Here is a 27,973-nt window from a genome sequence, read left to right as displayed (position 1 = left end):
TCAAAAAAGGCTCTTCAGAAGGAAATGGTTCCAAATAGAACCAAAGCCAATCAAGAAGAACCATCTTGGAACCCTTATGTAATCTAGCTCCGACACAGTGGAAGGATTCTTATCTGACATCCTGTTTTTTTGCTCTACTAAGTGCGCTGTGTCCACTGAATGTGTGTGAAAACATGTCTGAGTGTGCATTGGTTTGTGTACACAGGCCTGTGTGTGAAAATATGGCTCTCAATAAATCTCTCAGTTACCAGAACAACTGCTTTTACAGGATAGTGTAATCTGAGTCACTCACTTCTCAAAGGCCCGCCATTTTCTCGTCAAAGTCAAGAGTTGGGTGTCAGGAGGCTCTGTGCAGCTACAAATCGTGTGTGTTTCTGTTGCTTCGCTCTCTGAATTTTAAAATAGAATGACGGATTCATTGAAGGGAAATTGGTAGAAGGATAATGTGAGCTGTGTAAATGATGAGCAGACACAGAGCTCGTTTAGTAGGGGGGCCCATGCACCGCTGGGGGGTTAATTGAGTGTGTGGATGTGTGTTTGCATATCTCCACATGCGCTTATGCATGCACGCCTCATCTCCAGAGCTGAATTTCCATACATACATATGAGTCATATAGAGCACCAGTAGAAATACCTGGATCACTAAGACTATGGTAATGCATGGTAATTCAAGCTCATTCCCTCACTTGAGTTTCATTTAAAACACGGTAATGTTTGTTGACCTGCAGGTAGCTCATGCTGAGATTTAGTAATCTAAAGAGAAGCAGGGGAGATAAACAGAAGCATATGTTGACACACACACACACATGCACAGCAACTACTCTATAGTTTTATTGCAGAAAGCTTTACTTGGCAAATGACCCCAGTACTGGGGGTCACATTGACATATTACACTGTAAAAAAATATTTTAGTAGTAGCTGAGGTAATGCAATGTTTTGAATGTTGGTTAAAGTTGGTCCAGCAATTCTCTTTTTCAGTGTACTCCAGTGGCTGTAACACTAGATGATCAGAGAAAATTCTACCCATGATCCCACCCACCCAAACCAAACTGGGTAAATCTGCCTTTTCCTTTCACAGCCTGCACGCCTTGAAGGAGCTGACATACCTAACTTGTAAACATTGCCTTCTCTTGACATGTCCAAAAGGACTTCAAAATCAGTTTTGACAGAACAATGTGGTTGTTTCTAGTAAGTGCCATTATTTACCATGATTGTTTTTTGGCCCCTCATTCCTGTATGTTTTGTATGTGTTTCCTGTGTTTTTTGTGATGTGTCTTTTGTCTCTAATCGCTGTCTCTTGTTTGTTCTTCAATATGAAATCATTTATCTTTTCTACCCATCTTGACAAGGACTCCCTGGCAGAAAAGATATTGTATCTAAATTATGAGCCAGATGAAAAATCCAGTATCAGCCAGGCCCTAATCTCAATGAGACCTTCCTGGTTAGAGCAACTACAAAGAACTTTTATATTTTGCTGATTGTGGAGCCTCATGTGAACAAAAGCATTAGTGTTTCCTCTGCCATATAACGTCAAAAATAAAGTGATCTAAATAAAAATTTACCTGGCTAACGTACTACTCACTGTAACTTTTCCTGGGAAAATGTAAACAAACTCCTTCTGATGGTCTCATTTGCCCAAGTAGGTCATATAGAGGAATCAACCAATTAAAACTCCTTGTACTAGTTATAAATCAAGGATAAATAAATAACCCAGCTCCCTTCAAACTGTTTACTATCTCCTGTTCTCCACCATCTTTATCCTTTTCTCTCTTTCACACTCCCTCCTGCTCTCCTTGACAAGTTTCCTTCGTTCTCTTTGTGCCCTCACACTCTAACACCTATGTACATTTGTGCTGGCACAGCATTTCCCACAGGCCTTTGGGATAACCCGTCTTTTACTTTTTGTTCTGGCATTGTGCTCAACCAATGGGATCGTCTCTCTGGGGTCACCATGCAAACAGGAGCCCGTGACAGTGGCGATGGTTGCCAGGCAGCGCAGGGGTAATGGAGGGGATGTTAAGAACATGTCCTGTGAGATTGAATCTACTTCTGTGGTTCTCTGATAGATTCCCGGAGCCTCTGGGACCCTGGGTGCTTGTGTCTAAGGCCCATCTGTGCTCTCAGGCAGAGCCACAGCACGACAGATTGAGCCTGAATTGCTGCTGAAGCATCATTGAGAGCACACAGGAGTGTAAGGGAGCCATGGACACAAGGCTTTCATTAACACCTACACACACACAGGACACCATGTGGAAGGTGACATGGCCAAAAGATGTATCTGCTGCACATTCCTTCACACAGAGACACTTGCAGTCACACATACATCATATATTCACATGCACAGACACGGGCACTCAAATACACAGCACACAGTACTGTAAGAGTACTTTCCTTACATAGAATATAAATGAGGTCACAGGTTCACAGAAAACTGTCATATAACAGATTATTCAGCGCGAGGTGTTTGTTACATAATTAGATAAACTTTCAATGAAAAATTTGTCTGCGGTCTCTCCAAAGTACTGAACATAAAGAAATGTCACCATTTTGCTGACTGTGCTTTCACCCTCAGGAGTGAACATGAGGAGACAAGGCTCGCAGACTCAGTGACGTCTTCTACGTCCCCTCTTGAAACCCACTTTTTAGACGTCGCTTCAATCATCTTTTTAATAATTTTACTGTTTTTAATCATATTTATTTATACTGACATTATCTGATTTCTTCACTTTATTTGTATTTATTAATATTGACATGCTTTCTGTTGTTATACAGCCTCCTGGGATCCTGCTCTTGCCTTGCTGTCATGTATATGTATGTGTGTGTAGGTAGGTAGGTAGGTAAAGTTAATATTATTATAAAGGTATTATTTCATAAACAAATGAGGGTTTAATTCATAGATTCTCAAAGTGCACCCCACGAGCAAATGGCAACATTTTGTACAGCCTCTGAACGCTACATGAAATGAATACACAGTATTATAATTAGCCATTTAAATACTTTCACTTCAGTAGCTTACATTTAATACACTACTTGGATACTTAATTAGACTGTGCCCTGCCAGTGATGAGGATGTAGAAGCCTGATGTTACTGTTTTATGCAGATTTGTAGGGTTCGGTATGGCTGTATGGAGAAGAGTTACTTATCTATGTAGCTTGAGACAAATAATGCAATATATTACAGAGCAGTTATATATGCTGGAGCAAACCAAAAAAGTGCAATTGAATTTTAGTTGGACTTTAAAGCGAACAACTTGGAAAAACAGTAGCTTTCAAAAAAGCCAAAAATACTGCAACACCTGCCAACAAATCGGATTAGTGACGCTCAATATAACTGGTTGAAATGGTCCAGATGTTTCCACACACCCAAAGGCCAACAAACTGATCCAAACACCTTTTCTCCTCTTTGTTTCTCTTCTTTCCTGCCACGGAGCCACAATTTAGGATCAATCACATTTTAAAGATTATAGCTATAGGATGCAAGCCAGCACAAATGCTTCATTTCAACACCATTCGCTGCCAGCTGAGGGATCTAAACTGGCATATATCCTCGACTGATCAAAAAACGCTACATATCCACTCAGCTCCCATGGCATACTCTGCTGAGCAATGCCAGCAAGTTTTCTTAGAAGTTCTTTTTTTTTTTATTGAAAGTAAAAGTTAAAAAATTCATGGCACCTTGTGAGTTACAGCTTTGCTACACTGTATAGGATTTGGCTGAGTGAAAAGTGGAGCAATCGCACTATGAGACCAGATTAGGTTCTGCCTCAGGCCTGCCTTGGAACCGTACAAGTGAAGAAGGAGACCATCTGATGAGGAAGCACGTCTCTACACACACACACACACATGCACGCACACACACACACACACCTACACACAAGCGCACACACACATACATATAAATAGCCATGGAAGAGTCTTATTTTGTTTTGCAGCTGCCACTCATCTAAAGAGTTGCTTTTATACATTGTGACATTTCTGCCACAAGGAAATAAGTCAGTCTGAGGTATGTTGCTTTACAATCACACACACACACACACACACACACACACACACACACACACACACACACACAAAGACAAAGATAGAAGCTGTGTTTACATGCACCCTAATATTCCACAAATAACCAGAACAAAAGCCTAATCAGAATAAAAGTGCTTAATGAAAACACCTCAATCAGAAAAGACCGGTCTGAACTGGCTGATATGAATAATTTTCCATCTGATTGAGTGCGTCGGTGTAAACCTTTGATAATCTGTTCAATAGTAAAATAATTACCATGTAAATACTTATTACAATCATTTCTCCCTGGTTGGAATAAATATATTCTTTCTGCACACATCTGCTTCACGTGGAGGGAGGTGACGTGTCACAAGTAAGTTTCTGGGAGGAACAGAAACACAGCAATAACAAAACTGGACAGCAGTGGATACTAATTTTGTGATAGAATTAAAGAAACTAATATTGAAGGATATGATGTGGGTTCATCTTGAAAAGGATGGAAATTCTACTTCTTCTTCCTTTTCTATATTTCAGGCAGATAAGAGGCCTCACAGTGGGTGGAAAAATTTGTGCATGTCAAAAAGTTAAATTCTGATTAATACTAGAACTGCAAAGGTGATCATTTTGACCATTTTCACATTTATATGTGCAATAATTATGTTGAATTAAAAAATTCAATGTTACTGGTACCTGACATTTCCTAAAAGTGTCTGTTTCATTTTAAATGTTTTTCAAAATTACTTACACGAAAGGAAAAAAATAATGAGACAATTTCTACCTATTTCAGCCATAGGCAGTCAGATCGCCACAGTTATAGTTACATTTTTGTGGAATTAGGTGATTAGCAACTATCAAACTAAATTTGCCTACATTAAAATACAAATAATTAGTCTGTCATTATCAGTCAAATAAATGAAGAATTTGATAAACATAAAATAGGGGACACTGGGGACAGTTGTAATGTTTTAGTCTCAGCACCTATAACTAAATTTTTGACACAAAGCACCCTTACTTACTACAAATAGCTATGTTTCAAACTGTTTTGCTCATTTCTAGCCTTTTCCCTTAGGCTATGATTATTTTTTGTGATGGTTCTTGCAGGGGATTTTATTATTAATGTTAAAATAACATGCATATCATATCAGAAAATACTTTACATTTAATTGTTTCCCACTCTAAGCAATTGTAGATTAATCTAAAATTTGAATGGGATCGGTGATAGTTAGTATCTTATAGAAAAATACGCTGGAAGAAATATTGTGTAAGCACAGCTCAAGAGATAGAGACACAAATGGGAGGACTGAGACTTTTAGCAAATCCGTCTGGGAGTTAGTGAAGGCAGCACAATGTCAAGAATTGGTTCAGGGGAAATCAAGTCCTCTGACACCTCTGGTCCACAGATGTCTGCCTGTGTAGTACAGACAGCTTAACCTCGGACTAACATCACTCAGAGAAAAAATACCTTTACTAAGCCTGGATTACCTCCTCTTTATAGAGGGAAGTACAGCTCTGCTCGCAGTGATGCTGATGTTTAGGGCGTTTTTTTAACAGGGGACATAATTCATAGCGGTACTCTTGACCTCCCTCGGTGACGTCCCCAGTCAACATCACTCCATCTCTCCTCTTGGTCTGCCTTCTTGCAAAGTGCAGACGACTTTATTGATTGTCTAGAAGGGCAAAACACTCTCAGCAGAAGTCATCTCCACCTTTTGACTTCAACCTTCTGAGGAAGGGCTAAAAACAATAGTGAGATGATTTAGAGCAAAGGGAGTGAGAGTGAGAGGGAGGCAGGCGGACTTGTTTTTGTTTTGTTCGGTTTCTGCCATGTAAGCCCCGGGCCAATGCAATGTTCATGAACCGAAACAGACAGTAATTTTACCATTCACTAAGTTTGAGGACAACAACTGGTCAAAGCGGGGAAAGATTTCCAGTCAATGTGGGGAAAAAGACAAGACAATAAAATAAAAAAATGGCCAAATGGATCGTCACAGACGCCTGAAAAAAAAAAAAGGGAACCTATGACAGATAGATATAGAGTGTGCTGCTGTTCTTCACCAGTGGCGAGATTCATGATTTACTATTGAGCCATATTGTCAAAGAAAGAACCATAAGTGTTTAACTCTGCATGATACAAGCTGCATTTGTCTTTGTGGGGTATCATTTTACCAAATCTCTGTCTTGGAAATAAAGCATAGTGGAATAAACTCAATAAAAGCATCAAACAAAGAGCTTCTCCGCTCTGTTGACAATCAACAACTTTGCTTAGATGAGACAAGCATATTTATAAAGAAAATGACTTTTGTGTCAGAAAGACACTTAAATCTGCTACAACAGGCTGATTGAAGACCTGACACTGGGCTTCATGCAAAAACATTTTTGTATTATCATTAAATTTACTTTTTTCTCTGATGTTTGCTCCTACAAGTGCTTTAGGACTGATTCACCAAGCCCGCCTAACTGCATAATCATAAAAAGCAAAGATTAAAACAACTTTATTGATTCCAAGAAGGGAAATTCATTTGCAGCTTACTCAGTATATACAAGTAAACAACAGGGAGCAATAAATACAACATCTTGTTATATTTCATATAATAACTGAATTAAAAAAATAATGTAACAATGATTTAATATGACTACTGTAATGGTATAATAGCCTGATAGCCTGACACATGGCAGGTGGTCAAGGGGATGTGACACCTGTACAGACAGCAGAGAGAATATTATACAGCAAATGATGTTACACTGTCAGATGCTGTAATGGAGTTGGATGTTTCATGGACAGCAGCCTTCATAAAGACCCCGAGGCAGCTTTTGGAGAATATCGACAATATTTGAAAAAGCTACTTAACTGTATAATTTGTGTTGCCAAAAATATGCCAATAAAATCACAAAATCTAAAAAAAACATTTGGCTAACAAATCCTGAAACTGATACTCAGCACACATCTATATATTTATATTTTAGTGGATGATTTGTGGAGATTGAGATATTATGATTCTTAAAGGACCAGTTTGTGGCATTTAGTGGTATCCAGAAGTGAGCTGGCAGATTGCAAACACGTCACCCCATCCTCTCCCTCCAAGCATGGAGGTGAACCTACAGTATACACAAAACTTCTGTGGGACCAGTGTTTAGTTTGTCTTTTCTGGGCTACCGTAGAAACACAATGGTGCAACATGGCAGTCCCCACATAAGAGGAACCGCACCCTCTGTAGATATAACGGCTTCATTCTAAGGTAATGAAAACACAACCATTCTAATTTTCAGGTGATTGTACACTAATAAAAAAAAAACGTATGAATATTACATTCCATTTCTACCATATTAGAATAGCCTTTCTATCTCTAAAGAGGACAATATTTATGAACCCCTGAAGTCATAAACTAGTCTGCTATATTAAATACAACTGGCTGAAGGACTTCCTGAAACTATTACGGATGGAAAATGCAGCCTTAAATGTTAAAAACTACAATAATGGGCTAGGTGCCCTATGGACTGTCATTAGAGAATCTATGATTAATATAATAAAATACTGATTATAAAGTAGGCATGTGCATGTGTTAAATAATTGTGAGTAAGACATGAACTGATGTAAGTTCTATCCTTTGGTTATGACTGGGGTGATAATGTAGGACTGGCATGCAGACTGTGGCAGATGAGTGGTGGCAGGAAAGCTGCCTCATCTCCATTGCTAACCTGTACCATCCCCCCACCTCCCCCACAAGCTTGGCTCTCCCTGGGGGCACAGGGTACCCGGCACGCTATGAGCCCTCATGAGAGAATAAGGCCTTGTTTTCTATCTTAACGTATGTGTCATCATAAAGTATGTTTTTTGAGATGTCTTCAGTGTGTCTCAGTAGATTATGCTGTTCCAGCTTGTCACATGTTTTGTCATTGTCCCTCAGCGTCTGATACTGAAGCTCACAATATGCTTTAGCAGCTGTATCAGATGTAGACAAAAAACCTTTGTGAGACAGTCGCAGTTTGGGTAGGTTTAGGCACAAAATCTACTTGAGTGGGTTCAGGATAAGACCATATTTGGGTTTACAGTAATTAAGTTATGTCACGTGACATTACTGAAGGAACTTGCAAGACAAAATTCATATGTTGCATGCAACATTATGTACCTAAAACTTTTACTAACGTTTACCTGGGACTCGTACCCTGGTCTTCTGGTTTTAAGTACTGTGTCAACCATCCATCCACCCCATCCCCTCCGGATGTGGACTTTCTGCCTTGTTATACTATGTTAGAAGGATTTAGACTGAAGTCATCTGAAAAGCTTGGTAAGTCTCTTTCAGCTACTAATAGGTACATATGTATGAGTCAGGCAGTGACAAAACATGGGTATGTGACAAATTGGGCATGAAACTGGACTGACTGTTGATCATGTCTTTCTTATCTTTTGGGAAATTAAAATTATTAATAGGGGAAAAAATCAAGTGTTTTTCTGCCAGTGCAGAGGGAAACTCTCTATATGACTTGTATGGCTATGGTTATCAAAAGTATTGATACTTTGATGCTTTTTTGATTGTTTTAAATATCCTTTAATTATCATATTGGAAGAACAGAAGCTTTAAAAATGATCTAAGTGGTTATTCAAGACCTCAGTTCAGGTTTTTACCATTCCTGCCTGAAATTTGGCCTGCAGCAAAACCAGTGTTCAGTGACTTTTTATGTAACATCACTGTGTTCAGGTTCTTAATAAAAAACAAACACTTAATTTAGTCTTTTTGATCGTTTTGTTGCAGTTTGTATACATATATGCATACACATATATGTTTGAGTGAATGGGTAAAATGGTTATTTGCATTTATCCTAGTAAAGCTGGTTTCAAGTCTGTCTGAAAAGACCTGCTGTAATGACATATTCCTCACAGCACCAGAGAAACTGATCTAGGAGAATACGATAGACCTGCTTAAAAGTTAATCTCATTTAAATTCCTGCCCACCTCTTTTTTAATCCTTCTGTATTACTTGCCCTTTGTGGTTCTCCATTTAAATCTTGCCCTCTTTCAGGTGTATTATTCAGAATTTGTAATTAGACCTACCTGAGGATATGATTACCTTTATGCAAATAAGCTCCGAGGAGCAACTGAGCAGTAACCCCTGCAGATTGGACACTTTGTTTCAGATCACTTGACAGGAACATGCATGACGACAGGGAAAGACTTAAACTCACTTTTAAATTCATTGTAGAACAAAAGTAGTGGCATAGATGACTACAGGGAGGCAGAATAGAGAATATGTGTCTGCGTTTCAGCTGTGTGCTCCTCCTGTGGCACACAGCAACTGGTGGCATCCTCATGTATCTTTCCTTTGTGCAGTGAGACGGACCAGGGGCTGTCTCTCTCCCACCACCCAGATGGATAGCTAATTGTAATGGGAGCCCAGAACAGCTAACAATTAGACCTGAATGAAGATGGATGTGAATGGGGGTAGGAGGGGAAGGGAAAGGGGAGAAGAGAAAGATGTGGCTGGTAAATGCTGCTGAGGGATGCTGCACTTCCTCTCCTTTCCTTCCTTTCCTGCTGTCTGGTCTCTCCTCATCGTTTAAGTACTGTGAAAGGCAATCTTGACTGGCTATCCTATTTTACTCTCAGTTAAACATAGCCTTATTCTAAGAAATGATCTGAGGAAGAATGGATTTCCTGTGAAATATAACCGCGTGGAGGTAATAAATGCTGAACAAATGACGTTTTGCTATGGGAAATGACCAGTGACACTTGCTAAATGGTTGGCTTAATGGCTGAGAAGGTCACATGTCATTAAGGTTATGGAGCATTAAAGAACACTACATGTTATGTAGACAGTAGTAATGGGGTATTGAAGGATATGGCATGCTCAAGCAATTCATGGCTCGGGTGAGGCATTAAAGATCACAGTTGTCATTAGTAGTGAAAGAGTGGACCATACAATGGTAATGGCTCTATCATACACCCTCTCTGCTGCTCGTTTATAGTGCGAGGGACTGCCAACCTAGCATCAAAGAACATTAAATTAATGTGATGTAACACAGAGTGAGCGAACACATGTCAGCAACAGTTATAAAAGGCAGTAAAATCCATTGCAGTGGCTACAAATTATACAAGAAGATTAAGAGCCTACAGCCATGCCAGTGGCTCTGTCAGGCTGTACTTATGCACACCAGTGCTTTGAGCTAAATGCTAATGACAGCATGTTACAGTAACAGGCTCACGCTAACAATGCTGACAGATGATATGCCATCAGAGATTAAAAATACACGCTAAGTCTCCGACAATAGCGCTACAGCCACAGTGTTCACCTTTGAAATTTCTATTCCAGGCCAAAATAACTGTTTTAGTTTGCCTGTTCCACGTTAATTAGGATTCAAATAATGCTGAATGTTTGCTAATTGTGAGTAGAGACACTTGTGTCAACATCCTGAAGCATGGCTGACCACAGCAAACACTTGAAAGTTTGGTTTAGCTCTACTAAAAAAAGGTAACAAGGCAAAATGACACCTCTAATATAATGAAGCATTTTCTTAAACACAGCGTGGATCTACAGGAACATACCATACTGTTTGATGTGTTGTGGTCTCCCAGCCACAATAACGCTGCAGAAAGAACTAACATTAACAGGAGCACTCAGGGATAAAACACAGATGAGCTAACATTCACCGCATGGAAGGTAAATGAATAATGTCTAGAAATAATATATTTTTCTTAGATACGAGTTCAGAGAGCACCCCTCCACCTCTTTAACTCCAGAGACCTCACTCCAGTACAGAAACTCCTCTCACTTCAGCCATGAAAGGGAAGGAGAGCAAGGAGAAAGTGACCTGATGATGGATGGCACTAGATCAGGGTTTTCAAAGTCTGAAAGTGTGAACTCTCCTCAGACAAAGTTTGGAAAACTTAGTTTACTTGCTTAGTTCCCAGATGTCTCTGGGATCATAATTATGTTATTTGATGCCAGAGACGTTCAGCAGTTGAGCCAATATAGCCTAATATTGCTGTTTTACATGACTTCAGACTACACCAAATGTATAAAAAACGGTCTGTCCAAAGACTTTTTTTTTATTAGTTTCTGACTCTATGGTAGTGTGCGGAAAAAGTAAAATTACACAGTATTATATCTCCGAACTATCTCTTTAACCAAATCACACACATTTAGGCTATTCTATGTGATCTCCTTTTGACAATGAATATAATAACTAACATTTTTTTTTCCATTTCCATTCCGTAAGCCCTTTTGGAAACCCTGCGCAGGCCCATCTCCCACTTTGAAAACCTCTGCACTAGATGAAAAGTCAGATCACTAATGTTTCTACATAATAAACTCTGTATAATATAGAATGTGTACCAAATTACATGGCAATCAATTCAATAGCTGTCAAGATATTTCCCTCTGAACCACAAATACGCTAGAGGAAGATTAATTAGGATTCATCCTCTGGGAACCATGAATGTAGTTGTTGAGATATTTCAGTCTGGACCAAAGTGACGGACAGGCCGGTACTGCCATGCTAAGAGCTACACTGCTACCATGGCTAAAAAGAGCCAGCCAGGATGTTTTAGTTGACACCCAGTGGGGATGTGAAATCAAATAATTTCCACGGCATCGACCACTAAATCTCACACAATATGTAATTCTAGACACACTCTACTGGTCTTAAGCACACAAGCTTAAATGCTAAGCAACACTTAATCCTGTGGGCTAATTAAAGCCAGAGATGGTACACAGATTGCACCTCCTAAATGCTCCAAAATATCACATTTGCAAAACTATCATCATAGCTGGCACTTAGACCTTGATTTGCTGTAGTAATAATGCTCTGAAGGATCAAGGCATCCAGGTGGAATATTATTATGAAGGCAGTGATAAGATGTTTGAGTCATGCTGTTATGAAATCGAGAAAACCTATCTGTTGGATGTATGGGTGCTTGAGCAAACCGCTGACCTCACTGCAGGCAAGCCAGGGAGGCATTCAAGTGCCCCAGGGAGTCATTTAGCACCGGTTAATGACGACAGCGCCGTCATGCTACACTGGTCAGTTGGTGGGTGCTTCTGGAGGTGTGGGTGTCTGTTCTGGCGTGCGGGACACTGCACCACACTGCGGCTCAGTGGAGAGCACACAGGAGGGTGGGACGGACCAAGGGCAGCGCCTAAACCGACGGGAAGTACGGTGGACGCACACACACACATGCACTTAAACAGACGCACATACATACACAAGCAAGACAGACACACACCTTCCTTCCAGCCAGCACCTCATCTGGGTGATGGCTATTTCAGGAAAGAACACAGCATTAGGACACACATCGCCTCCAGCTCTCCCCCCTTCCTGCTCTCCCCCCCTGCTCCCTCCTTCCCTCTGGCGTCCCTCGTCATCACTCCACTCCTCTCCCTCTTCTGCGTCAACGCTATACATCTCATCTCTTCCAACCTGTTTTCAATCTCGATAATTTTCCCAACCTTCCGACCCTCTTCCCGTCTCCTCTGTGTCTTTTCCTCCCCGCACACTCTTGGCGGTTGGCTGTGTTACGCCGGAGTCTTGCTTGGCAGACAAGGTTACAGTTAGTTAAGACTGGGCAGCGGTCAGGCCACGGTCGAACTGCAGGACTTTAAACAGATTTAAACTACAACCAGAGAGCATGTGCCGAGATGGATGGCAGTAATCACAGAGAGGGTGAGAAAGGTGGGGAGGAGGTGGAGGCAGAGGAGCAGAAATGAAGGAAGAGCAGACGAAACAAGAAAAAGGAGTGAGAGAAGCCCTGCCTCACTCTTAGAAATAAAACTGCTAACTAGAACCATATAGGTTCTTCTGTTTGTGGTTCCTGGTAGAACCCTTAAGAAAGGTTCCACATGGAATCTATCTAGAACTCCGAGATTTCCACCCAGAGCCCCCTATCAGAGGTTCTACAGAGAACCCTCCTACACACAGGTTGTTCTACAAAGAATTTATATGTGAAAGGTTTCATCGAGAACCCGCCAAGGGTGCTCTTTTACATTCTAAGGATTTCATTTAGAAACCTCACAGCGTGTTCTACCAAGAACCATTTTATATGCCAAGGGTTTCACTGAGAACCCACCCAAGGTGCTCTTTTATAGTCCAAGAGTTTCATCTGGAACCTACTCCAGATGTTCTACCAAGAACCCTTTTATATGCTGAGAGGTTCATCTAGAGCCAACCAAAGATGCTCTTTTACATTCTAAGGGTTTTCTTCTAGAACCCATCTAGGGTGTTCTACCCAGAGACCCTTTTACATCCCAAGGGTTTCACCTAAAATGCATCCATCGGGCTCTCTAAAATATGTTTTATACAGGTTTAACCCTCTTGTCTTCCAAGGGTTCTGCAAAGAACCATATTGTATTCTACACATGAGGAAAAAAATCATCCATTGTTTTAACAATCTATGTTACCAAAGTTTATATTGAGAAAACATCATTTAACAGCCAATCTTTCAACAAACCTTGAAGAACTCTCTCTTCCAAAAAGGGTTCTTTGTATACAAAGGGTTCTTAATGGAACCCCTAGTCTTACAAACAACCCTCGACAAACCCTTTCATCAAAAAAGGGTTCTTCAAAAGCAAATGTTCTGGGCAGAAGCTGAGTCCTTCAGGCAGAACCTCTGTGGAACCCTTATTTCTAGGAGTGTAGGAGAGGTGTGAAGGAGAGTGATGAGGGAGAGGAATGGACTCTGAAAATATGTGTCAGTGTGTGCACGCCTGCCAGCACAACAACAAACACACTCCTCTCTGTCTCAGGAGAACAAAAACGGTCAGGCTTGCCCTCAAACTATGATTACCAGTCCAGTCCTGTATGTGCGCCAGCTGCTGCTGCTACCCAGTTTGGCTCATGGACACACCACAACATGATTCTTTAAAGGTCTAACGGCTGGGCTATTTACCCAAAGCAAGATAGGATCTTTAAATCTTCCGCAGTTTAAACACAAGTTTACATAATCCATTTATAAATTTGTGCCTGTGTGTTTTTATTGCTACTTACAAGGATAAAATCTCCCCACAAGGACAGTCCAACAAAGAAAACCATGCAAAGAGGGCAAAATTGCTGATTTTCACTTCCTTGACAGGCTATTTTAAGATCTAGCCTCAGGTTTTTAAGTAGGTTTGGGGTGTTGATAACATTTAGGCTGTGAAAATTTGATATTTTACATAGTAATAAGAGTTTTTCCTCAGGTCAGAACAGCAAGCTTAGTTCAGCTCGGGTCATGGGTGACTGTGGGATCAAGAAAGAGCTCAGTGTTAGAGCGTAGTGTCAAAGCCTTTGAAAATGGATTTCAAATCAAAATTTTTCTCCATGACATCAAATATTAGCATGACACAAACTCAGATAATCTTTATTTAGGAATTTGATTAAGGCTGATCAGATTTGATTGACAGTGACCAAATAACCCAATCTTTTCAATCAGGCTTTCATGCAAATGTTGGAAAATTCTGATTTGTGCTTCCCAGCGAGCATTTTTTGGTTAAAAGGATTTTTAAAAAAAATGACTATGGTCACTGTTGAAAATATGTTGATTGAACATTCACATTTAGACCATACTTCATCAGAACTTGCAAGAGTAACATTTTTCATCCCCTACAATGTTCCACTACTAGCCTATTGTCACTTTGGAGTCACATCCAAATTTCAAAGTTGAAAGCCAAGAGCAGAAAAAAACAGTCTCACATGGGACTCAAATCTCAGAGTCCTGGATGAAAGTCCTGTATTTAACCCTTTCATCCACCACATCTTCCTGCGAACATGGGCTTGAACAATATTGCCTCTCTTTCAACCTGCAACTGAACAAATAATCATTTAAATTAATATTTGACAAAATTTAAAATTTGTGTTTTGTGACACATTGATGTTGTAACCACATTTCAGGTGCTGAAAAGCTATATATGGTTATATAAAATATATTTTATATATACTTTTATTTTTTTCAGCAATGTTTGTACCACTTTCTGATAGAAAGGTTTTTAAGTGACAAGTTTTGGATTTATCAGTGTTTAATAAATAATTTAGTGATGCTTCACAAGCCGTTAATAAAAACAAGTTTTGAGTTGCCAGTTGGTGTAAAACCCACTTTAGCGTGTGTTTATCTTTTGGTAATCCATTACTACACACTCCACCTTGTTTAATGACCCTTTAAGTTTCTAGTTATACATGTTAATACTGTTTTAATGACAGATTTTGCTCCAAATCTGGCTTGCTCCAGGTTTTTCCATCAGGTAAGTGGCTCTTTAGAGATCATAAATTGTTAGAAGGACAAAGTGTCCTACTGGCAGATAAACACCTACCAAAAGATTTTTTTTATAATCTGGCAACCTAAAAGCTGATGCACATGTTTTGAAGTATACCTATTGTTTTAAATTGCTGATGTGATCGGAGTAGGGGTGTCAAAGGGTTTGATCTGTTTAAATCTGTTTATTTATTATATAGACTGACCTGAAAAAAAGTGTGTTTTCCCCAGAGAACAATATTTTATTCAAGAAATAATTAATAATAATACTAAACAAATAAAGGGATACATATAAATGATGACCTTTTCCTAAACTATAACACTGGTGTTGGCATTTCAAATCTAATGCTTGCAGTGGACCACAGGAGCATCAGTTGACGAAAGTCTTTTTAAGTCCTGCCCCTTTCACTGTGTGGTCCAATCACAGCTGAACAAACTTGGTACCTTGTCAAATTTCTCCTTTCCTGTTCCCTGTCCTGAGATATGCTATGTGCTGTGCTTGTTTGAAGATGGCAAAATACATTGCTGGAGAAGTGCTATAAAAGTGACAAATATTCATATCTTAAGTTAATTAATGTCAGCAAAACAGCTAACTAATATACATAAATCATTAGCTAACTACTTAGCTAGCATTTTGCTAACATTATCTGGCTAGATAGCTTGTGTTTTCCTAAAATGATCTAACTTAAAATGTGACCCTTAAATATATGAGGCTTTTACAGGGAAAGGAGAAACAAAGCTTGCTCAACTGTTATTGGAGTACAGAGCAAAAAATGGGTGGGACGTAGGGAAGCATCAGTTATCACTTTCAGTGCATTTGGGCCTTTACACTTGAAGCTGCACACAGAGACAATGCAAGAAAGATGGCAGTGTTTTCTGACTGTGGGAAAGAGAGAGGAATTCCTCCAAAACTGATTTATATTTATGCAGTGCAAAGTCAAAATGAGAAGGTCAGGGTTTAGATATTCATGTCAAGGGAGAAGACGGTCCATTAAAGTATGGTGATACTCACTGAATATTTATCACACACCCACTGTTAATGTGAATGTAAGTCACTGTGCATTATACATTATGACCTGACCCCTGTGGAGTCCTCTCCTCTGGGGGAGAGACACGTCAGAGCTCCCCTCTGGGCTGTAGATCCAACCCTCTGGGCCCCGGTTGAAGGGAAATAAAACTGTGTTCACCTGTACCTTCTGCGCCCGCCGCTTGTCTGCTCTCTGGTTCTGGTGATAGATGCGGCTAAAGTTGGACACGATGACAGGGACAGGCAGGGCAATTACCAGCACCCCACTCAGAGAGCAGATCGAGCCAAAGATCTTCCCTGCGATCGTCTTAGGAACCATGTCTCCGTAACTGCGAGAGGTGACAGGGAGAAAGAGAGAATAAATTTAGTGAAACGTCTTATTATGCATTTAATAAAATCTGTCTGAGGTAGCTCAACCTTCTAGTCATGCACGGCAGATTGGAGGTCATTCACATCACACAGGCAGAGACACACACACACACACACTTCCTGCCCGTTCATTTCTCTCGTACAAGGCTTTCATCTCTCTTTTTAGCTTCTCCATGCTGCATGTGTCCATCTCCGCCAGAACAAAGCTCCACCTGCCGACTCCATCCCACCCCAAGGGAGGAAGAGAGAGGCTCCTACCGAACCTCCTCTGTCACTGAGGGGCACGGTAAAGTCCACTGACTCACTCAGTGAGAGCAGATACAATTAACCTTTAGAAAAGAGAAAGAGGAGGACACGTGAATGCCAGAGACATTTCCCAAAAGTCATTTGGCCCAATTCAATCTGAAATATTTGCAAGTCAAAAGCAATCTCATCTTGAGTTCAAAGACAGACAACACAATTACAATAACTACATTAAATCCTTTCTTTTTCTCCAAAGCAAGAAGCCACACTGCGGGAATCAACAGTGGAAGGAAAAAAAAAAAGACGGAGGAGAGGAAATTCTAAAGCTAAAAGACCACGACTTAAGTTGGATAAGCAACCTTTATTTCTAATGGTGTTCATTTCTTATTCATGAGTAAAAAGTGCAGGTAATTTGTTCTTGTTTTCTGGCTAAACAAGAAGTTCTACTGAATTTATTAGAACTGACTGCAAGTCTGGCTACAAATAAATCTAAAACAAAAAGCCTTTGAGCATCCAGCATTATATTTAATTATGTTAAGACCGATTGCGGCAAGATTTCTTTGCCTGCGAGGTAGCAGTGTGCGCACAGATCTTTTGTCCTTCTTAGTGAGTTGTATAAATCTAATTCACAGTTAAAATTGTGTAAGAAACACATCCTTGCAAATGCAAACAGTAACTTTTCATCTGTGTTCATAAAATTCTTCTCAGTCATATGAAAAACAGTCTCATTGCAGCCTGTAGACTTGGTCTGTAAGAATCATAGTATGGCTTGTTCCTTAGCTGTATATTACAGTAATGTAATGTAACTAAGTACATTTACTTACTACTGTACTGTACTGTATTTAACTACAAATTTGAGGTATCTCTACTTGAGTATTTCCATGTCATGACACAAGGGTAGTATTGAACTTTTTACTCCACTACATTTTCCTGACAGCTTTAGTTAGTTTGCTTTACTAAAGTGAGCCTAAACAATTAGTAGATTAATCAATTGTGAAAAAAAATAATCAGTGACTGTTTTGATAACTGACTAACTGTTCAAGGTGCTTTTGATGCAAAAATGCCTGAAACATTTCCTGGTTTCAGCTCGTCAAATGTTTGTTTGTTGCTTTTCCTCATTTTAAATTATAGTAAAGTGAATCATTTTGGTTTGGACTGTTGGTTGGACAAAACAGAGACATATGAAGGTGTCATTTTGATTTCTGTTTAATTGTGTCTAATATAGAAAAAAAAATACTTGATCAAGAAAATAATCAGCAGATGAATCCATAATGAAAATAATCATTACTTGAAGTCTTACATTACCTCAATCAACTAGGCTACTTAAGCATTAATATATAAGTAATAATATAGTAATAATTTTCTATGTAGTACAGAGTATATAGTATGGAATAAGACATATTTTATCCAGTAATTTGTCTGCATTGATTGTGTTTACTTTTAATACTCTACAAAAGATACATTTTCCTGGTAATACTTTTGTACTTTTACTTAAGTTAAAATTTCTATGCAGGATTATTTCATAGTGTAGTATTAGTACGTTTGGCTGAGAAAATGTTCTGAATACTTCCTCCACCAATAGTAAATTACTATTATGGCCAATCCTAGTTAAGTTTTACATCTCTATGATAGGAATCTCTACAAAATAATCTCAAACTGTACAATTACAATGAAGCGCATGTTTTAGGCATGTTGAGGATGTGTGTATATTACAGATTCTCTTGGGCCAAAACAAGACAAATGAGATAATAAGTCATGGAGACACTCATCTGTGAACATATCTTTTGCAAATTTGCAGTTTGGTTGGCGCTGAGAGGCTGGAAGGAAAAGTCGCAGCAGAGGCTAAGCCAGAAAGACAGCTACAAAATGTTGCATGGGAATATGTCTCTTCTCTGTCTCGTCACACTCATCCCGAAAGCAATGTGACGTGTCAGAACCAGTAAGGATCGAGTATATAGTGGTGTCAGTGAGATGTAGTGTGAATAAACCACAGATAAGTGCAATTACAAAGAGGTCACACCACCCTAATGCACTAATGGAGTCACACACACATACTACACACAACACATCCTGTCCATCAAGTAAGTGGACACGTTATGCCAAGGGCCGACTTTTGCATATACATATGTCACTGGTATAAAACAGATTAACTCCAGGAGTTAAGTACAATTCTGAAATACTTGTAGTTTTTGAGTACTTTAATTTCATGCTACTTTATACTTCTATTCCACTACATTTATTTAGCATTATGCCATAGAGTGCATTTACAAGCACACTAGTATCCTGGTTTTTTGAGTATTCAGGTTATGTTTTGCACATGTAAACAGTGCATCCTGGTTTCAGAAAACTGGAAGCGATACCCGGAGTACTCCAATATAAACCAGGATACTGTTATCCTGGAGTCTGAATCATCTCATAGTGACTGAGATGGTGAGTAATCCAGACACATCTGCAGGCAGACCATCAGAAACTGTCCATGATCATGTGGGATATGTAGAACCATGTTTTCATGTTCCATGACACCATATAACACAGCATAACCCAAATGCAATCAAAACCCGAACAGTAATGCACATGTAAATAGACTCACAGTTACAACAAGTCACCTTACAGACAAACATTATAAAAACCTAATGACCATATAAAATACAAATTAATTGCTCTAAAGTGAATTACAAAACTGAACAGTAAGTAAAATAAGTGTAATAGACTCTACCACAGCCAGCTACAACATTAGAATGCATCTTAAATATTAACCCGTCAGTAATAATAATCCAGTATAATATATAATTAATTATTAACACTGACAGAGCCCATTTCCCCTACATAATGAGTACTTTTACTTATACTATAAGTGCATTTTGCTGAGTATTTTTACACTACACAAGTTTGAGCCACCAGAGCCAGAAGACAGGATGGTATTTTTTTTTTCCTTTCTGTGTCAGGTTGTTGGAACTGAAGCGAGCTGAAGTGAACTGCTGGGCTGATGTGGACTGTACGTTCATAACTGACTGTTAGAGGGGGTGAGGTGGCGTCGTTGGTGTGTTGGTTCATGGGGTTTATATTGTGTAGGGGGACCATGACTCCGGCATGTCTCTGAAGCATGTTTCAGGTCCACTCCAGATATCCTGAACACAGAAATTGTGAACAAAAGTCTCCTGGTCTGACTCCAGAATTCAGTACTAAAGAGTTTTCAGTGTTTTCACATGTACAATATAATGTGTTTAGAACAAAAACTCCCTTATTCCTTGACATGGACTTCAAAGGTCTAATGTGTAAGATTAAGGGTTAGTTTTGTCAGTTTAATGAGGTGTTGATTCAACCTTTTGGCTATTTTGCAGAATGTAGTTGTGTTGATGTGATGTGAAAGTAAATATAGATGACAAAATATTCCTAACACTTCAGTCCAATGCAAGATAAGCCAACAGCATCTCAAACTAGAGCCTCTAAAAACACATCTTAACATCACACTGTTGTATTGGACTACATTAGTTTCAGCTTGGTGTAACCGAGTTTACATAAACATAAAAAACCAAACAAAACAGGAAAACCACATGTACTGTGCTGTCTCTCTATGGTTTAGTGCATTTTTTTCCCCCTGGAAATTCCTCTTTTCCACTGATCTTTCACCAGCACATGACAGATGGATACATTTCAGCAGCATGTGGCATTGGTCCCCCGATGCATCTGTAATGTATATTATAGGTCCCTGCAGACCTGGCAGACTGCAGATCTAGTCAATCAACCCGTTACTGCTGCTAAGAATGATTGCATATGAAAGAACTGACTCTTACACACATGTGTGCACAGTTGTAATAAAAATATTCAGAAACAGAAATATTCATAAACGTCTCCTGCTGTGTTACTGTGTGTCCTGTTTGAGCAGCAGGCTTCACAGCAACCTAACTAAAGGAGGGTGAAGCCGTTTGCGTAGTAACGACATTAAACAGCGAGAAGAACCCTATCAATACTTTAAAAGTTCTTTCGGAAACATGTTTCTAAGCAGCACTCGTCAAGTTCATTCACTTTGACAGATCATAGAGAATAACGCTGGTTGTTATTTGAGGACTTGGCAAACAGTCCCCCAGAGGCTCTCCATAAATGAACAATAATCTGCTTAAGAAGTTGTGCTCATGATACTCGTTTCATAATCTAATGAAGCACTTCTGTCACAGTCTGTTGGAGATAGTAAAAACACAGGATGGTAACACACACACACACACACACTCATAAACCACAAACACACATCCCGAAAAAACCCATTCAGTTCATTTTGGAGAAGGAGATGAAACAAGAGATGAAACCTCATACTCATTAGTCACAGATTTCGGCAAAAACAAGCCCAATATGAAGCCATTTAAGTGGAGGGTGGTTTTTCGCATCAACAAAGCAAAGCGCTGCCCACACACAGTGAACCACTGGTCCACAGCCATAACGGGAGAGTATACTTACAGAGAACATTCATCGTCCCTTCCAAGAACTTTAATGGCCTTTCTACCCAAATTAGGCAATAACAATCCCATCAGTGGTACAGAGGCCCTATCACTACAAAACATTTCATCTCCTCCCCTCTTCAGAAGATGTTTCCATTAGGAGGAATGAAAAGCTAATCATATTCATCTGCAAGCCTTCTTTAATGGGATCCTATCAGATTGCCTGACAGAGGCCCTTCTCTCCTAATACTACAGTCAATTTGCCGCTCCCATTTAGTCAAGCTGGCCCGTCTCTGATGATACCATCTCTGTGCCATTATATGTGGCATGAGATAAAGCCGGGTTTGCACACATTAAAGGAAGAGAAAACCGTAATAAGTGGTGTGAGGGTGACTGAGCATGTGCGTGTGTGTGTGTGTGTGTGTGTGTGCATGTGATAAGCGAGGTTAGATGTAACTTTTTTCCCCCTCCTGCCTGGATGAATGCTGGGGCCATTTCTGACTCTGCAAGAGTTCACTGAAGGTGGGGATGGAGCTGGGGGTAAATGTCTCAGAAAGGAAGAAGATGGATAAGATAGATGGAATGATAGAAATATACTGGATGGAGAGATATTTTCTCAGCAGATGCAGTGGATCCAGGAGGTTTTCTTCTCCTCCTTTTGCTCCCTCTCATAACACATTCTGACATACACATGAACACACACAAACAGTGGACAAATGCCACAATGCACATTTACTTAAAGTGATAGTTTGGGTTATTTGATGTATGGTTGTACGATGTAAACCTACAGCAGATGGAATTTGACACGGTGCCGTTAGGAGAAGCAGAGTACCGGCAGAGCAAGTGGACAACTACAAAGTCAGCGATAAATTATTTAAGCCATTTAACAAAAGGTCCACCTTCATAAAGTTTAGTTTAAGTGTGCTAAGTGTGTGATTTTGCCTGTAGAGTTTGTATAGTTTCGACAGAGTGATATTTGGCGTATAATAGTGCTTTCCTGTTGGAAAAAGCTGTCTGACAACAAGGTAAAGCACTGAAAACATTCTAAATATAGTGTCCCCTGTTTTGATATAGTATTATTTTAGAGGTAGACTTTTTTTTAAGCAGCTGAAATATGTTTTGCTGCTGACTCTGTCCACAGCACTTTATTGCTTAGCTTCCATGCTGATACTCCTCTTGGCGTCTTCTAACTCGGAGTGTGTCAGTGGAGTTCAAAGTACTACCTGTACTTTACATTACGTTTATGTTACATTTTTCTACTTTCTACTTCCATTTCACTATATTTTGAAGGAAAATATTGTGCTTTTTACTCCACTACATTTAGATTATTAATGCAAAGTATAAATCAACTAATACGTTATGATATTATTATAGTAAGCTACTCAGCACTATATAAGTTATTAAAATGAGCCCCTCCTTTAGCAACATTTAAGCAATTAATGAATCAATACCTATGTAAGGGCTAATGTACAATAATGTCCTGCACTACCCTGTTGAGGTTCATTTTGAAATATCTAACTGTACATTACACAGCTACTTTAAAACAACAATTTGACACTAAATATTAATAATAAAATGATTTTATTGATTTAAGTATGCTTAAGTAAAGGATCTAAATACTTCTTCCACCACTGCACACAACTATGCTGTTTACTGTATATCATATGTGTCTCTGAGTGTATATACAGGGTGAATATAGGGTGAATTCATACACATACACACTGGTCAGGTGGGCAGGTCAGTCCTCGGTCAGGGTTGTCACAGTCCATCGTAGGAGGGCCGGGTCTCTGTGGGTTATATTAATAAAGTCTAGGAAGGATAGACGGGGGGTTATTGAGTGGGACTGAGTGCTCTTGTGAGGGTATGCGTGATGGATGGGCTTATCACAGATGGTCTGAGGGCTGACAGACACAGATTTGTGATGATGGCAGGTCATGTCATGTCAGGTCAGGAAAGCACAACTCATCCCCTTAAATACCTGCTGGTGAATCCAACCAGCATATGAATTTAATGCCAAACAAGTATGAAAGTGGCTCAAATCAACACGCAGCACAGACAAATGTTGTTTACACAAATGATATAAATATGTTTTGTAGAATATATGATTCTTATTACTCATTTTATTATACGGATGCTCTAAAAACCATCTGCACAATAAGACTGAGATGAACTGATCCGAGCTGAGTCACAAAGTAAATATTTATAGCTGGAATTTGTTTTCACGTTGTGGATCATAAACCCCTTTTATGCATGGACTGCAGTATCATAATGTCATTTTTATTGATATGTTTGAGATAAGACACTTCTATTAAAAAGGAGAGGGAGGGAGAGTGAGGCAGGACAGAAACATATGAAGTGTTGAGGGTCGGGTTTCCATTTACAGACCAAATCCCATGTGATTCCTCTGCAATTTTCCTCAGTTCCCTTCAGATATAGGCTAAGTGATTCTGTTTGGACCACAAGCCCTTGCGGTGAATTGAACCCCTGGAGGACTGAAATCACCTACTGCAGGAGGCACTGGCAGTGCATTCAGGGTTAGTGAGCAGGTTTGTGTGTCTACTGTATGTTTATGACATGTATGTTTAGTTTGCCTGAGACAGGAAATTATTCATTTAAGAATGGACATGTTGAGCAAGTGGCTCCCTTTAGAGATATTAAATACATACAACAAATAAAATTTTTGAAAAGTTAGTAAATTATTTAGTACCTTTACAGGGTACGAAGCAGAGACAATGGAGATGTGGATCACTACACTAAAACAAAAACTGAAATGATCTGGTAAGTTAAAGTACTTGCAACATATTATTGATACCTAACATTGAGAGAATATGAGGGTTATGAAACAGTGGGGCTCACTGGGTTTGAATACACTGACATGCTAGCACAGTTACTCTGCAGAAAGAAAGTATGAAGGACAACACAAATGGGACTGTATTAGTTCAAAACACACTGCGACATGGGATCGAACCGTTAACTCTGTGATTAAGGAACAGCCATCCTGCCACAAACAATGTGCTTTGAGACACTGCCAATATGTTTTTTTTTGCTAATTCTAATCCTGGATGAATATCTTTTATCAGAGCCTGCAGGTTATAGCAGGTTTATTAAAGAATCTGAGAGCCTTCAGCACCATGGACAGCTACTCTGCTCTGACTGCTGAGAACTAACATCTGTCTGCACCTCAGTCTTCAACTGTACGTGTCTACGATGATAGCAGCTGACATGTGTTTTTTTTAAGCAGCTTTGTAGCCTACAGAGAAGTGTTCTGTTAAAAAAAAAGATGTGATCACAACTCACATGTGCTAAAATTTGTAGCCCATAGTTTAAGCCTTAAATGGCCTGCAACTGTATTTTTCCTATCAGATTCCAGCAGTGGGTGATGGGATGCCAAACAAACAATTTCGGGCCAAAATTAGACCATATTTAGTTATTTCACAAGAGAGATTTCAGTGGTTCTTTTTCGCCGTGCTTTTTTTTAAAAAACTGGTTTGATCTTCTGAAGAAAGGTGATGTCTGAAGAAAGGTGATGTCACATACTTCCCATTTAGGGATATTTGAATCAGAATTTGGTGATGGTGAGTTGTTGTTGTCTGTCAACATACCTTTTGCATGAAAGCCATATTGATATGAACTAGTGATTATGGTAAGTATACACTTCTTCCTACTCCTTTCGGACATTTATTTTATATTTCTGCTGAATGTTTGCTGTTAAGTACATTTGTGACTTTTGTTTGTCTGTTTTGTACTTGTATATTTTGCTGTATTTTCTTTTAACGAGTTTGAAAATAAATCTACAACACTAAAAAAAAGTAAAGTAAATTGAGGTCCTGTTCCATTTACTGCAGCAGAGACTTTCCACTTAATTAGAATCATTAGTAACACCTGTCAATTAAGGTCTATTGAATCTGATTAAAATGAGCTTTTGACTGTTAAACTCTTAATAAATTATATCTTCTGTTTTTTTTGTAGTTTCTTACTTAATTTACAGACAAACAAGATTTGAAAGCAATTTTTGGGGGACTTCAACTCAAACAAGGCAGAAAAAACCTTATCCTCAGCAATAACGGGGAAATATCAATAGCGTTGGCATGGATTTTTTCTTACTGGAGTGAAAAAGCAATGTATATACACAGATAAGTTTACTGTAATTATTTGTTATCATCCAGATTTCATCCGTTTTTCTGTGTTTTTGTTGTTGTAGCTGCCCACTGTCAATCCCATGATGCCTTGGGTTGAGTCTGTTGAATAATGAGAGGCGGTGTTCATGACTCTGTATTTGTATGACAACTTTGATCTCAAACACACTGACAGATTGAGCCTCCAAAAAAACAAAATCAAAAACAAAAAAAAAAAACAAAACAAAAAAATTGCATTGATAACAGAAATGAGATCGACCCTGAGGTGGTATTGCGCTCTATGGTAATACATTACTTCAGGAATACATGGAATAAACATCAATAAAAATGTATTTCGTTTATCTCAGTCAAAAAATAACGTGGAATTTTTAATTTAGGAAGCATAATATTTTCCAGAAAAGGAGAGAGTTCATTTTTCAAAACACCATACTATAAAATAAGAATTATTTTATGATATGACTGCAGCAAAAGTTGATAAAGGAAAATAATGAATTACCACTCAGCTGTAGCAAACCAATATAATATGTGAATGCTAGTCCAGACTCAAAAATATGACATTTAATATGATCTTGATGCAGTCCTACTCCCACTAAAACATCAAATGTCACTGTATTGATTAAAGATATAAAAAGTGTAAAGTCATTTCAGAGTATTTATCAATTCATATTCACAGTTGAGTTGCACTATGAAAAATACCTGTGTTACAGCAGTGGCCATAAATGATGATGCCCCATGAACGTATCCATAAGTAGCAGTAGAGCTCCATTTTCATTGGGCAACCTGTCACAGGCCAATGAAGCTTAGCTCTTTTGGGTTCAGCAGAGTGAAAGATTGTCTCTCCAGGCCTCTAACCCTCAACCATCCATCCATCTGTACTCTCATCTGACATTTCATGGCCACTCACTCAGATGGAAGTAACTCTGATGACACATGGCTCTTCGGGGATGGGACAACCATCCATAATCACCCCCACAAATGTCACTGCAGGAAAGCAAGAAATAAGGCGGTGGAGGAACAACAGGTAGGGAGACGGATGGAGAGGAAGAGGAAGAGGCAAGAAAAAGGGAGCGGACGAAAGAAAGGAGTCGGCGGAAACAGATCGAGATTCAGATAGTGTCAATGCTAATTATGTAGAAGGTCGGATATGTTTGGTTAAATGTGCCTCAAACGATGTCTTAATATGGATTAAATCAGATACAATGGCGCTGTAATAATCTCAGCACTCCCTTAAGACAGCTCAACGCAGACGTGAACTCTGATTGTGATCCTGATTTGTGGGGCTCGACTAAGACTTAACTCGGAGAACAGACTGCCGAACATGTGTGCTTATTAAGAAAGTCAAGAAGCTTCAAATATAGTTATTCTGTCAGAGGACGTCTCATTTGGAGAGTGCTGCTTTATGATCCTTTGCACTGTGGAGAAGGCAGCTCTGCAGTTGTTATGAAATGCCACATCAAAGAGAGAATCCGGGAAAATAGCTGGTGAGTTTCTGAATGGGTGACACAAAAAGAATTTTTTCTGGAATCCTGCTACCACGTCTTAAAGTTTACAGTGAGAGCATGCATCAGTCACACATTATTAATCATTATTACAACTGATTTAAGATTTTTTTCTGTGCAAGATTTGCTGAATGTGAGCAATGTAAATCAGTTTGGATTATTCGAAGTGGGGTTACATGAGGTATTTATTGATAATCAGTGTGTTGAATATGGTAGAAGGTTGTCAACTTTCCCTCAGTTTTAAGGAAGAGAATGAACTGCTGCACCAATATCTGTTAAAGTTAATGCTATATTCAGAATATTGTTACTGCTTTACTTGCTGTTAGAAAGCATTATCCAACAGGAAACCACTGTTATATAAGGAAAAACATTGCTCTCTCCAAACCAACTGGACTCCATCGACTAAAAAAATTAATTTTACCTTTCAAAACTTGGGAGTTGCTGGTCTACTACTGCCTTGATTGGTTAATTAGTTAGTGTTACTGTGTGACTTTGGTGTTTTAAAACATTATTTCAGATTCACCAAAGTCACACAATAACACCAACGAGCTGACAGATTGAGGCGGCAGTAGACCCGCAGCTCCTGTCTTCTGAAAGGTAAAATGACTGTTTTTGCAAAAGGAGTCTGGTTGAGCAAGAGAGAACGACATTTGGCTCATATAACAGTGGTTTGCTGTCTGAAGATCCTTCCAGACAGCAAGGTAAAGAGATGAAAATATTCTAAATTTAGAGTACACTTAAAATAATGTAGATTTTTTTAAGTAGGCCTGTGCATTGGCAAGAATCTGGTCATACGATATGTATTACTATACATTGTATATATGATTCAATATATTGCAACAGATGGCGATACTGTAAGCATGGTGATAATTTGCTTTCTTTACTCTAATTGCAGGAAAATGATCATGTTATAAAGCACACACCCCCATATGCATATTTTTTTATGCAATCAGAACAATGAAGATAGACGACAAAACTGCTATCTCACAGTCAGGGGTTTAAACAGACACAAAATGAACCTCTATATCATGATACAGTGTTTCTGAGAATTT

The 27,973-nt window shown here is 39.1% G+C and overlaps 1 protein-coding gene across 4 annotated transcripts in view; it reads right to left on the bottom strand.

Moving 5' to 3' along the window:
* LOC146325270 (A-type voltage-gated potassium channel KCND3-like) overlaps positions 1 to 27,973 on the bottom strand; it is a 142,705-nt gene that overhangs the window by 15,876 nt on the left and 98,856 nt on the right. For all 4 annotated transcript variants that reach the window (XM_084721175.1, XM_084721176.1, XM_084721177.1 and 1 more), the window contains exon 3: positions 16,402 to 16,570. In XM_084721175.1, coding sequence (XP_084577301.1) covers positions 16,402 to 16,570 — 169 coding nt within the window. The remainder of the gene's footprint in view (positions 1 to 16,401; positions 16,571 to 27,973) is intronic.

This window comes from Lutjanus erythropterus, chromosome 6 (assembly GCF_056507025.1).
Source record: "Lutjanus erythropterus isolate fLutEry1 chromosome 6, fLutEry1.hap2, whole genome shotgun sequence".
Lineage (NCBI taxonomy): Eukaryota > Metazoa > Chordata > Actinopteri > Lutjaniformes > Lutjanidae > Lutjanus > Lutjanus erythropterus.
The sequence above is the reverse complement of the archived record's forward strand: the minus strand, read 5'-3'. Positions and strand labels throughout refer to the sequence as shown.